General features: G+C 42.4%; 1 protein-coding gene across 1 annotated transcript in view; it reads right to left on the minus strand.

Moving 5' to 3' along the window:
- The window catches only part of USP38 (ubiquitin specific peptidase 38), a 66,724-nt gene that overhangs the window by 31,887 nt on the left and 21,712 nt on the right, over positions 1-13,125 (minus strand). The window contains exons 5-8 of the mRNA XM_075860407.1: positions 11,961-12,062; positions 10,101-10,259; positions 5,647-5,840; positions 615-708 (exon numbers count right to left, since the gene is read on the minus strand). Of these exons, the coding sequence (XP_075716522.1) occupies positions 615-708; positions 5,647-5,840; positions 10,101-10,259; positions 11,961-12,062 (549 nt within the window). The remainder of the gene's footprint in view (positions 1-614; positions 709-5,646; positions 5,841-10,100; positions 10,260-11,960; positions 12,063-13,125) is intronic.

Here is a 13,125-nt window from a genome sequence, read left to right on the forward strand (position 1 = left end):
GATAGATGTGAACGAAGCCTCAGAAAGTCTTTAGGAAAAAAAAAAAAAAGCCTTTAAAAATTGCTAACACAAATTATGCTACGGTCACGTTTTTTTAATATTAAAACCAGGAAAGTTTCATAATGTTCCCATGGTTCTGATAAGATTGCTAAGGAGATCTGTGCTATAAACAGGTGCCGGATTATCAGAAATACTTGAATGTTAGATGCAGAGATGAGTTTCGTTTCTTTGTATAATAACTCATTCTATTAAAAGAAAAAACTAAATTTACCCCCCCCCCCAAAAAAAAAAAAAAAAAGTACTGTAATGTCCTCTTGTTCTTATTCGGTCACGTGTCTGATACTGCAAGCAAAACAGATTTATAAATAACCCCTACTTCTTCTCACTAATTTCAGACCAGTCTCTGGCTGTAAGGTAACCGGCTGCAGCAGGAGCCCTCCCCCACTGGTCTCTCTGCTATAGGAGTAAAGCACCATTCCCCACTCCCTCAGCCACCAGTCAGTGGATAATGGAAGAGATCAGCAGGAAAACAACATCTGTGTCTCTGACGAATGTTTTTCACGCTAAAATCTTGCATTGTGGGCAAGTTTTACCTTTATTTTTTATGACAGTACCTGGGTATGAGCCAAGAATGCAAAAAGGTGCTGGAGTTTCTTCATCAATGAGTTGCACCCATTCAAATTGAGTGACAGCACCTGCCTCCTAAAACTGAAAGAAAATGAAAAACATTTTCACACGTTTATGGGCTCAAAATAAAAAACAATGTTTTTACTTCTCCCTATTTTGCTATTTTGGACTCCTTCATATCCTCATAGTCAGAATCCAAAATTAGACATGAAATTACCGTACATCTAAAAAAAAAAAAAAAAAAAAGTGTATTTTTATTAAAAACGGCAAACAAATAATGTATTCATCCGAATTACACATAAAAGATGCAGCTGTCAGATTTAGCTGTAGTCACTTTCAACAAAAACGATTAAAGAGGCTCTGTCACCAGATTTTGCAACCCCTATCTGCTATTGCAGCAGATAGGCGCTGCAATGTAGATTACAGTAACGTTTTTATTTTAAAAAAACGAGCATTTTTGGCCAAGTTATGACCATTTTTGTAGTTATGCAAATGAGGCTTGCAAAAGTCCAAGTGGGTGTGTTTAAAAGTACAAGTCCAAGTGGGTGTGTATTATGTGCGTACATCGGGGCGTTTTTAATACTTTCACTAGCTGGGCGCTCTGATGAGAAGTAACATCCTCTTCTCTTCAGAACGCCCAGCTTGTGACAGTGCAGATCTGTGACGTCACTCACAGGTCCTGCATCGTGACGGCCACATCGGCACCAGAGGCTACAGTTGATTCTGCAGCAGCATCAGCGTTTGCAGGTAAGTCGATCTTACCTGCAAACGCTGATGCTGCTGCAGAATCAACTGTAGCCTCTGCTGCCGATGTGGCCGTCACGATGCAGGACCTGTGAGTGACGTCACAGATCTGCACTGTCACAAGCTGGGCGTTCTGAAGAGAAGAGGATGTTACTTCTCATCAGAGCGCCCAGCTAGTGAAAGTATTAAAAACGCCCCGATGTACGCACATAATACACACCCACTTGGACTTGTACTTTTAAACACACCCACTTGGACTTTTGCAAGCCTCATTTGCATAATTACAAAAATGGTCATAACTTGGCCAAAAATGCTCGTTTTTTAAAAATAAAAACGTTACTGTAATCTACATTGCAGCGCCTATCTGCTGCAATAGCAGATAGGGGTTGGAAAATCTGGTGACAGAGCCTCTTTAAGCCCGGTTCACACAGAGGATTTTGCAGGCAGAAAATATCTGCCTCAAATTTCCTTCAGGAATTTTGAGGTAGATTTTGACCAGCCTACACTTTCTTGCCGCAGCGTTTTTCACCGACGCCCATTGAGTGCTGCGGGCAAAAAAAAATGTTTTTCCTGCCTCCCATTTATTTCAATGAGAGGTCAGAGAGGCGGAACCACAGCAAAAAAAGAATATGACGCTTTTTTTTTCCCGCGAGTGGCTGAAAGTCGCCGTTGGGAAAAAGCGCCTATGCGGCTTTTCAATTAACGGGAGGCGGATTCGGCCAATTTTTGGCACAAATTCCGACGTGGTTGCCGCGTCAAAAAACTCTGTGTGAACCGGGCCTTGCACTGGTGTGTGAAGAAAAAACAAAAACAACAACAAAAGACAGCATAGTTTTGGTGCAAGCACGCTTCACCGTTTCCTTAACCCCTTAATGACCAGCCTATTTGAGACGTTAATGACCAAGCCATTTTTTTAAGTTTTTCCATCGTCGCATTCCAAGAGCTATAACCTTTTTATTTTTGCGTCGACATTGCTGCATAAGGTCTTGTTTTTTGCGGGACAAGTTGTATTTTTTAATAGCACCATTTTGGGGGACATATTTATTGATTAACTTTTATTTGGGGGGGAAATAGAAAAAAACCCTGAAATTTCGCCACTCTTTTTCGCGTATAAATCTACGCCGTTTACCGTGTGATATAAAGAACACAATAACTTTATTCAGCGGGTTGTTACGATAGCAACGATACCAAATTTGTATAGTTTTTGTATGTTTTACTACTTTTACACAGTAAACGCGCTTTTTTTTCAAAATTATTTGTTTTTGTGTCTCCATATTTGAAGAGCCGTAACGTTTTTATTTTTTCGCCGATGCGGTTGTGAGGGCTTTTTTTTTTGCGGGAAGACTTGTAGTTTTCATTGGTACCATTTTGGAGTAGATGCGACTTTTTGATCACTTTTTAATCACATTTTTTTAAAGTCAGGATTCACAGAAAACAGCAATTTTTCCATAGTTTTTTATTAAATTTTTTACGGCGTTCACCTTGCGGGTTAAATAATGTAATAGATTTTTAACCAAACAAGAAAAGGACCATGGAGTCTACAAGTCAAAAAATATATATAATCTTTTTATTACACAACAATATTATACTGGTTACACATATGTGTTTCTAAAAATGAATCACAAATATAAGCATGGCCGCCAAACGAGTCAAATGTTCAACAAATGAAATCATGTGAATATTGAGCTTGTTAGAATATACCTCAAAACAAATGCAAATAGCATAGTACGAATGTAGTAGGGTACACTAGTTACAAATAATGTGTTCTGCTGTTTGAGGATAAATAGGAAGGATGTTAATAACATATACTGAAAATTAGGTGACCAACGGACCAATAGAGAGTGTTATATCCAAAGATATATTCATACATATGTGAATGCTAAATGCAATTTGTATATATATCTTCCGAGCAACAAGAACAACAAGCAATGGATAACAAAGTACTAACTCATGTGGCTGAGACTCAAAGAATGCCGACCGGCCCCAACGCGTTTCGGCTTCCGCCTTTGTCTGGGGGTGGCACCTACAAGTATATCCTTCCTATTTATCTTACATAGAAGCCAATTAGAGACCGATTGGCCAGGTGAAAGTAATGCACCAAATATTTACCTCAATCAATTACTTACATTCTTTGAGTCTCAGCCACATGGGTTAGTACTTTATTATCCATTGCTTGTTGTTCTTGTTGCTCGGAAGATATATATATATACAAATTGCATTTAGCATTCACATATGTATGAATATATCTTTGGATATAACACTCTCTATTGGTCCGTTGGTCACCTAATTTTCAGTATATGTTATTAACATCCTTCCTATTTATCCTCAAACAGCAGAACACATTATTCGTAACTAGTGTACCCTACTACATTCGTACTATGCTATATGCATTTGTTTTGAGGTATATTCTAACAAGCTCAATATTCACATGATTTCATTTGTTGAACATTTGACTCGTTTGGCGGCCATGCTTTTATTTGTGATTCATTTTTAGAAACACATATGTGTAACCAGTATAATATGGTTGTGTAATAAAATTATATATATTTTTTGACTTATAGACTCCATGGTCCTTTTCTTGTTTGGTTAAATATATATTAGGAGTACAGTCGCGTTACAAGGGAGGATGTACTTTGCTAGATGATGCAGTATGTATGCCCTGTGTATCGGATTTAATGTAATAGATTTATAGTCGGGGTCGTTACGGACGCGGCGATACCAAATATGTGTAACTTTTTTTTGTTTTTTTAATAGTAAAGCATTTTGTAAGGGGAAAAGCTGGGTTTTTCATTTTTTTTTAAAATTAACTTTATTAAACTTTTTTACTAGTCCCACTAGGGGACTATAATATGCGATTATGCGATCGCATTTATAATACACTGCAATACTTTTGTATTGCAGTGTATTACTGCCTGTCCGTTCAACACGGACAGGCATCTGCTAGGTCATGCCTGCGGCATGATCTAGCAGGCATTCACTCCAGGCAGACCTGGGGGCCTTTATTAGACCCCCGGCTGCCATTGGAGACACAGACACTCTGCGATCGTATCGCCGGGTGTTGGTGGGATGAGAGGGAGCTCCCTCCCTCTCTCCAAAACCACTAAGATGCGGTGCACGCTATTGTGCACCGCATCTGAGAGGTTAAACGGGTGAGAGCGATACTAATATCGATCTCACCCGGCAGAGCAGGGACGCCCCCAGCTGCCTCTAGCAGCTGAGAGCAGGGAGATTTGACAGCTCCCTGCTCTGTTTACTTATTCCGATGCCGCAACGTAAAAAGTCTATGGCATCGGAATAAGGCCCGTTAGTGACCGACGTAGAAACACGATGGGCCGGTCACTAACGGGTTAATTCACATAAGCTTGAATGGAGAGTGCGGGCTGGAGCAGATGCACGGCTGTCTAATGACAGCCAAGCTCCTGCTCTAACAACAAGTATCAGTCAATGGCGACTGCAACATCTAAGTAGTTTGCAGAGGGAAAGGGCTTCCCTCTGTCACCCATCAGCAGCCCACGAATGTGATCATGGGCCACCGATGGGGTGCCATGGCAGCCGGGGGACTAACAAAGGCCCCAAGGCCTGCAATGAGTGTATGCCTATTAGGTCCTACTAGAGGCACGGCCTAATAGATTGCCTGTCAATTTTACCCTGACAGGCAATAATACTTTGGTATACTAAATCGTTAAATAAGTGATGAGAAAATAGTTCAATAAAAGGTGAAAGATTATTAAAAGAAGTGCAGTTTTTGGAATGGAGAAATAATGTTCTTAAAATAAAAATGTATGAGAAGATAAGAACCAAGTACATAAACGGGAGGAGCTTTGGGGTGTCTGGAACTGATGTGAAGTGGTGGTTTTGATGCCGTTTTTGGCTCAGTTTGTGCTACCAACTCGCAACTTTTTTTTTTGCCTGTAGAAAATGTGATCAGCTGACGAACGAGCGTTTGCCTAATCATCAGCGGATAATTGTACGGTTTACACAGGGCAATAAATCGGGAACGTGTGTTCATATGAATATTCGTTTAACCGATCATTGGCCGGTGCAGAAGGGCCTAAAGGATATATTTACACACCTTAGTTCAGCGCCTGTGCCATTCACAATAGGACAGATTTTAAGTCACAGAAATGCCTGTAACAATTCTGTGTGAACATACCCTAAAGCTTTACAAACAATTCCTGCTACAAGCTATACCCTGTCCCATCTTTTGTATAACTTGACAGCTCGCTGCTTTAGTGGACCACAGATTACCAACATTGATGAACATGAGGTACTTACTCTGTAGCCATAAAAAGTGCTTGTAAGACACTGTTCATGTAACACGTATTCCCCAGGTTGATCAGCCCAGTTTTTCCAGTTTCCGATTTCCCCGACAACCTGGGTAAACACGCCGCTAAAGCATTGGATTGAGATGTCCAGGCACTTTGGTTTAAAATAAGTTTCACTTTTTCTTCAGATGGTTTGGGTAGGTCCTACAAAAAAACAAAAATAGAAAAATATCACAATTTTACTACGGACTTGTATGCCTGCGACACTACAAATCCCAAATATTGTGGTCTAAAAATACAACATCTATTTCGTATCATATGTCAGCAAATCTTAAAAAGCTACCACAAAAAAACATATCGCTACTTGAAAGATTACGTAAACCTTAAAACCAAGACAGACGTTCTGCTGAAAAAAACACAACCAGCAGGTGGTTGCTTATGAGCAGATCTATTAAATACAGAAGCATGAAATATTTCTAAATTGCAAAACATGAAAGTGCATTTCATCTATGCTTCTCGTCAATTAACACTTTCCTCGCAGTCGACAACAGCATATTTTACACTCATTTATGTACTGTATTTTTCGGATAAGACGCACCTGACCATAAGACACGCCCAGGTTTTAGACAACAGAAAATAGGGAAAAATTATTTGTTAAAAAAAAAAATTGTTCCGTTTCACCACATTCTGAGAGCCATAACTTTTTTTATTTTTACCATCGATTGAGCGGTGTGAGGGCATATTTTTTGCGAGACGAGCTGTAGTTTTTATTGCCACCATTTTTTGATCACTTATTTCTTTTTTAGCGCTAAGGTGACCAAAAAACAACGATTCTGGCGGTTTCAATTCTTTTTTTCTTTACACTGTTCACATTGCGAGTTAAATAATGGTATATTGTAATAGTTCGGACTTTTAGGCGGGATTCACACGATCGGGTCGTTCCCGAGCCCGAGTGTCGGACGGTAAAATCGGCCATTTTGCCCGGCCGGTTTGCATTCAGTTTTGCATCCGCGCCGGGCCGGGCAGATCCGGACAGTGACATCAGCGGCAACTCCTGAAGGGGAATCCCCATGTGTTCGGGGATTCCGCTTCAGGAGTTTCCCCTGATGTCACTGCCCAGATATGGACAGAGACATCAAGCGCTCTGTCCAGGAGCGGAATCCCCGAAAACACAGGGATTCCACTCCTTCAAGGAGCTAAAGTGCGGCTAGCACATAGCAGAGCGGGGAGATACCTCCCTGCTCTGCTATAGTGGCGTCGCTGCAGTAGTAGCAGCCGCAGCAGCTGCAGCTGCTAGCGGCGCCATCGAAGGTGTCGCCAGCCAGGGTGCTTTTCAAGCAGGGGAAGGGAGCCAGCGCAGCGCTCCCTTCCACCTGCTGTACACCCCGGCCCTGCCACACCGTGTACAGCGATGCCATTCGTCAGAATGGCATCAACTCCTCCTCCTCACATGCACTCTGCGCTGTGAGGAGGAGGAGATAGAGCGCAGGCTCCGGAAAACCCGGCCATCACTCGGGACACATCCCGGTGATGGCCGTGTATTACCCGGCCCCATAGACTTCTATGGGAGCCGGGCGGCCGGGTACCCGGGCGAAGATAGAGCATGTCCTATTTTTTGACGGCCGGTTTTTCCGGCTGTCAAAAAAATCGGTTGTGTGAATAGCCCCATTAGGGGTCTATTATTCCTAATGCAGCCGGGTGCCGGCCGATTTATGAACGGCCGGCACCCGGCCGGGAAACCCTGCCGTGTGAATGAGGCCTAAGGTACACAGCGATTTTTTTAACTTTTAATTTTTTTTGGACACATTTTATTAGTTCCCCTAGGGGACTTGAACCAGCGATCGCTAGATCGCCGGTACAATAAACTGCAATACAAATGTATTGCAGTATATTGTGATATTTACAGGCTTCGCTTAGCAGAGGCAGACAGGAGGCAGGCCTGGGGGCCTTCGTTAGGCCCCCGGGCTGCCATGACAACCATCGGCACCCCCCCCCCCCCCCGATCTTGTTGCTTTTGTCCTCCTCCAAATGATTAAATGTATTAATATATCCAGAGGATGCATCATAAATGTCAGATAGGTGCGGGTCCCAGAGGTGGGACCTGCACCAAATCTAGAACGGGGCCCCCTAAACCTCGTTCTAACTTTTGTGCTCACGCTGACTCCCGGCCACTTACTGATTATATGGACGGGAGTTAGGGAAACCCTGTTTCCGTAACTGCCATAGAACTGAAAAGTAGTTACAGAAACAGCGTAGCTCGCATGCTACGCGGTTTCCATAACAGCCATTCACTACTATGGGAGTTAAAGAAACAGCGTAGCTCAGCGAGCTACGCTTTTTCTGTAACTACTATTCAGTTCTTTGGGAGTTACGGCAACAGCGTAACTCCTGACCATGTAATCAGTAAGTGGCCGGGAGGCAGCGTGAGCACAAAAAGCTTGAATGGGGTTTCGGGGGCCTCTTTCTAGAGATAAAATGAAGAAGGTTTGGACCCTTGGTAGTTGGCAGGTCTAATACAACAAATGAACAAGATGCCAGAGGCAGAAACGACCTTATTTCCCAACTACCAATAAATTGTATTTATAATCTTTAATGTGCTATTACAGCAAACAGACATACAGACAAAACCAACATAAATGGTAAAAATTTTTTTTTTTTTTACCATTTATGTTCTTTCTAGAGATAGGTGCGGGTCCTAGAAGTGGGACCAGTATCTATCTGACATTTATGACATTCTGTGGAGTGTGTCACCAGATGTCTATACTGAACTACCAACAGGCTATTATAGATTAGGCAAATAGAATTCTGACGTGTATTATGTCTTTCCCCAGAGCGCCTCCTTTGAAGAGAAAGTTTTTATTAGATTTATGCAAATGAGAATTTGAGCAACGAGGGCATCCATGTTGCTCCAAAGTGCTTTCTCGTCATTCCCTAGTTCAACCCCTCTCCCTCCCTGCTTCCTTTGATTGACAGGGGCCAGGCGGCATACTAGGCGTGTTCACGCCTGGCCCCATAGTATAGTGAACACGCGCACGTCCCTTCATCCTAATCGGCGCAAGATTAGGCAATTAGAACAATGAGCATGAAAATTACACTGCGCATGCGCCGATTGGGAGCCGGCGCATACGCAGTACAACCTGTGCGCTCCATACGCACCCGGGACTAACGGCCAGGAACAGTGATCGCGCTGTGCCTGGCTGTTTATCCCCTCAAATGCTGCGGTCAATCTCGACCGTAGCATCTCGGGCATTGAAAAGAGTGGGAGTGGCTGCCGACAAAACAAAAAAAATCTTAAAAGTTAAAAAAAACAAAACACTTTTCCTATTTTTTCCTCTATATTAATGTAAAAAATACAAAAGTAAAACAAAATTGGTATCGCTGCATCCATAAAAAAAAAAGTCTAAACTATTACAATACAGCGTTATTTAATGCGCACGGTGAATGTCGTAAAAAATAAGAAATTTAAAAACACCCAAATTGCTGCTGTTTGGTCAACTTCGCTCTCAAAAAAAACAAAACGTAATAAAAAGTCATCAAAAAGTTGTATTTACCAAAAAAATGGCACTGATAAAAACAGCTTGTCCAGTTATGGCTCTTGGAAGGCGCGGAGTGGAAAACAAAAATGAAAAAAAACAAAATGGCTGTGTCCTGAAGGGGTTACATTTTTATTCAAAATGGGGAGGGGTGGGGGTTATTAAAGGGAGTCTGTCACCAGCATTTGACCTATTAAACCAGCAATACCAGGGGGTAGAGGGTGAAAAATAATTTCTATATAACTTATAATTGTCTTCTTAGTCGGCTCTGTAGCTTTACTATTCAGTTTTTTTTGTGTTCCCACACCGTATGCTAATGAGCAGAAAAGAGTCATATCTTCGTTTGAAAAGAGTCAAATCTTCGTTCCTCAAGTCTTTCCGAGTTTACCCCGCCTCCTTACTTTTGATTGACAGCTCCTCGCCTTCCCCCAGCACCCAAAATCCTGCGCTTGTGCATTGATGTCCTCTTCTGGTGTGTGCGCACAAAGGGACACCGGATTATTACGATAAAAAGCGTCAAATGTTTGCAGACCGTTATTTACAGTCGGGGGAGGAGTTTAGGAGCGGGGATAACGGCAATGAACTTTTCATAGCAGCGGCCAGTGAGGGATAAGTAAAGTTCAACAGGTGAAATGCTGGTGACAGGTTCCCTTTAAGACGACAAAGCCTTCTATAGTCTTTACTTTAGGTTTGAAGCTTCCACTATGTGAAAATCAGGTTTGGGGTAAGGGTTGGCGCTTTGGTTCTTTTGTCTCTGGCTAGGAGTTGTGCGTTTTTACTTTTTTCATTAATTTTTAGTTGTAGCTTTAGTTTCCCTAGAACTTGAAAACTACAGGCCTAAAAACTTGACTGATTATTCCACTGAAGCAAAGAAAAGAACACAGAATAGGGTCTCTATTCTGTCAGTAATTGTAAGCAGAAGACAGATTACCTTAAGAGCTTCCAAAATTGGCTCATAAAGATCTGGAAATCCAGAATAATGATAGATCATACAATGCATCAATTCTGAAAACTGGATAAGGAAAGTTGCACTAGACGGGAGGCCATCACTTTTAAAAGATTTAACCAAGTTAACCACATGAGGAACAATCTAGGGAAGAAAAAAAATAAAAAATAAAGATACATTGTATACACATTATACCATTATCTGTACATCATAAAAACAGTCCGATGTCCGCAAAGTTGCTTTACCACCACGTGTATTTAAACTTTTTTCATTAGAATTCAGTTAAACATTTGTTATACACCAGTTAAAGGGGTTATCCGGGTTATTAAATTTGATGGCCTATTTTTAGTATAGGCCATCAGTATTAGATTGGTGGCGGTCTGACTGCCGGCACCCCTGCCGATCAGATGTTTGAAAGGGCCACGGCCTCTTCATGGTTTACATGGTTGTCGTCCTCGTTCGTACTTGCACGTTCTGTTACATCTGTAGCGGCAGTGCAAGGCATTGCACCACTGTATCGTGCAAGTACGACCGAGGAGGAGAACCATGTAAACAATGAAGAGGTTGCAGTGCTCGTACAAGCGGCGCGGCTCCTACAAATAGCTGAGGATAGGGCATCAATTTTTTAACCCGGATAATCCCCTATCCAAAGCTGGACACAGACAACTGATGGGCCATGTGAAAGAACAGCTGCCAATGCCAATATCCCAGGTGGTCTGGAGTAGTGCAAGTGACTAATCGTAATATTTTCACTGGTCTCGGGCAGTGAAGGGGTTTATGATAACATCCACGGTGGTCTTGGGGAGTGTAGGGAAAGGCTATGGATATGGAGGGTGCAGGACTCTTTTATGGCTTTTTCCTTCTCCACCATCCTAGACTGGTGTCTTAGACCACTAAAGAACAAAGCGCTGCATTATCAGCCAATTACAAAGCAGTTTAGCCAATAATAAAAGGCTGTGTGATTGATGAATTACACAGGCAATGCACCATTATGCAGAGACCCATAGAGACTGAAGCAGGTTAAGCAGCATCTTCTCATGGCCAGAGTGGGCCCCCTCCCACCTCTGGGCATCTGCATAGGCTGTATGGCTGCCCTGATTTCCGTCACTGGCCGAGAGGTGTCTGAAATAAAGCCGGCTGCATTGGATTTCAATGAACTACTAAAGATTTAATGAACAGAGGAAAATATGTCCTCTCACTATCCGTTCATTATTTCAGATAGGCCCTTCAAATTAGATCAAAGGGGGTCTTCCCATGAGGGACATTTAGGTCATATCCACAGGATAGGGGAACCGCACCGATCTCTAGAACAGGGCCCCTAAAGCCCGTTCTACCTCTGTGTTCGGGCCGATTTCTGAGCATGAACTAGAAAACAGCGGAGATGGCCGAGCTACATATTTTCTGTAAGCCACATAGAACTGAATGGAAGTTCTGGAAGCAGCGTAGCTCGCATGTTACGCTGCTTCCATAACGGCCATTCACTAGTATGGGAGCTACAGAAACAGCGTAGCTCAGCGAGTTACTGTTTACGGAATTCCCGACCATGTAATCAGGAAGTGTCCGGGAGGCAGCGTGAGCACAAAAAGCTAGAACGGAGTTTAGGGGGCCCTGTTCTACAGATAGGTGCGGGTCCCAGAGGTGGGACCCGCATCCATCTGACATTTATGACATGTCCTGTGGTTATGTCATAAATGTCCCCCAACTATGCATAGTTTTCTCCATTCCAACTAGTCTTATTACTTGCCTTACAAAATCATATTTTAGAATGTACAGTAACATCGATCAAAAGTATTAAAATTGTCATAAAGAAAGAAGAAACCTTCTGACTACAAAAAAAGGGCTCACCATGTGAAACGCCTCTGGAGAATGTTGAAAGCTAAGTAACATGTGAGAAAGAACAGCCAAAGCTCCTGGTCTCACCAGAGGAAACCAGAGTCTATTAAACACCTAAAAAACATAAAAAGTAATAGACATCAATGGTTATGAAAATGTTCCGCCAAAGCCTAAACTCGCCATGAAGATAGATGCACACGTGGATGCAGCAGTAGATAGCAAAACGAAAATACCGGATGCGCCAGTTCCATTGCATGACGAACACTATCAGTGCCCAACGGCACCCATTGACTTTAATGGGTTCCATCTGTTTCTGCCATGAGGTCTGTAGTTTTACCAGTAACAATTGCTCCCAGTATTTCGGGCCGGATATGTGACAGGAGCCCCTAATGCAGCCTCCAACGCAGATGTGAACAGGCACGAAGCTGTAATTTTACTAACAACCTGTATCTTTTCTATTTTGTTTTTGTGTGGAGCTGGAACCATTTCCTTTTATATGTGAAATCCGAGGAACCAATCAATCTTACTGAACATTTTCTATGCTTACTTTCATCGTATACTCAAGTACGGTACCAGAGAAAAGTAACAATAGTATGTAGTTTGAGAATAGACTAGTCAGCAGCACTGTAGACCTCCGCCATCTAATTCATTGTGTTCTTTTTGTTACTGTAACTAGCAGCATCAGCAAACTGCAAAGGGTCTCAAAGTAAAAAAAACAAAAACATTATTTGCTAAGCAAATAAGCAAAATAGGTGCGGTGCAATAATGTACAATGGCTTCCCTTCTGACTGTGACATGAACTAGAGAACAATTTGCTACCATATTTACCCCCAATGTACTAGCAATTTCCAAGATCACTGTGTGAAAATAGGTTAGTCGTCTGAGCCCATTATAGCCGGTTTCGCACTCTGGTGAGCTTTTCCTCCAATATACCATTTCCAAATGCATAAGCCACCGATCTGAATTCAGAATTGCACGCCTGCCCTTTACTGAAACCTCCCTTGCAATGGTTTTCCTCTAGGGTAGAATAGCTCCATACATAAGTATGTAGGACGACTCACAGTCCCATACGGCTCTGTAGTACTAGAGAGCCAACTGCAATCTGCTGAAGAATAATAGGGAAGAGTTCCAAAGGGTAGTTCCGGCAACCAATGCGGCCACATCTCCCACCAGTTTT

The sequence above is a fragment of the Rhinoderma darwinii genome, chromosome 1 (genome assembly GCF_050947455.1).
Source record: "Rhinoderma darwinii isolate aRhiDar2 chromosome 1, aRhiDar2.hap1, whole genome shotgun sequence".
Taxonomy (NCBI): domain Eukaryota; kingdom Metazoa; phylum Chordata; class Amphibia; order Anura; family Rhinodermatidae; genus Rhinoderma; species Rhinoderma darwinii.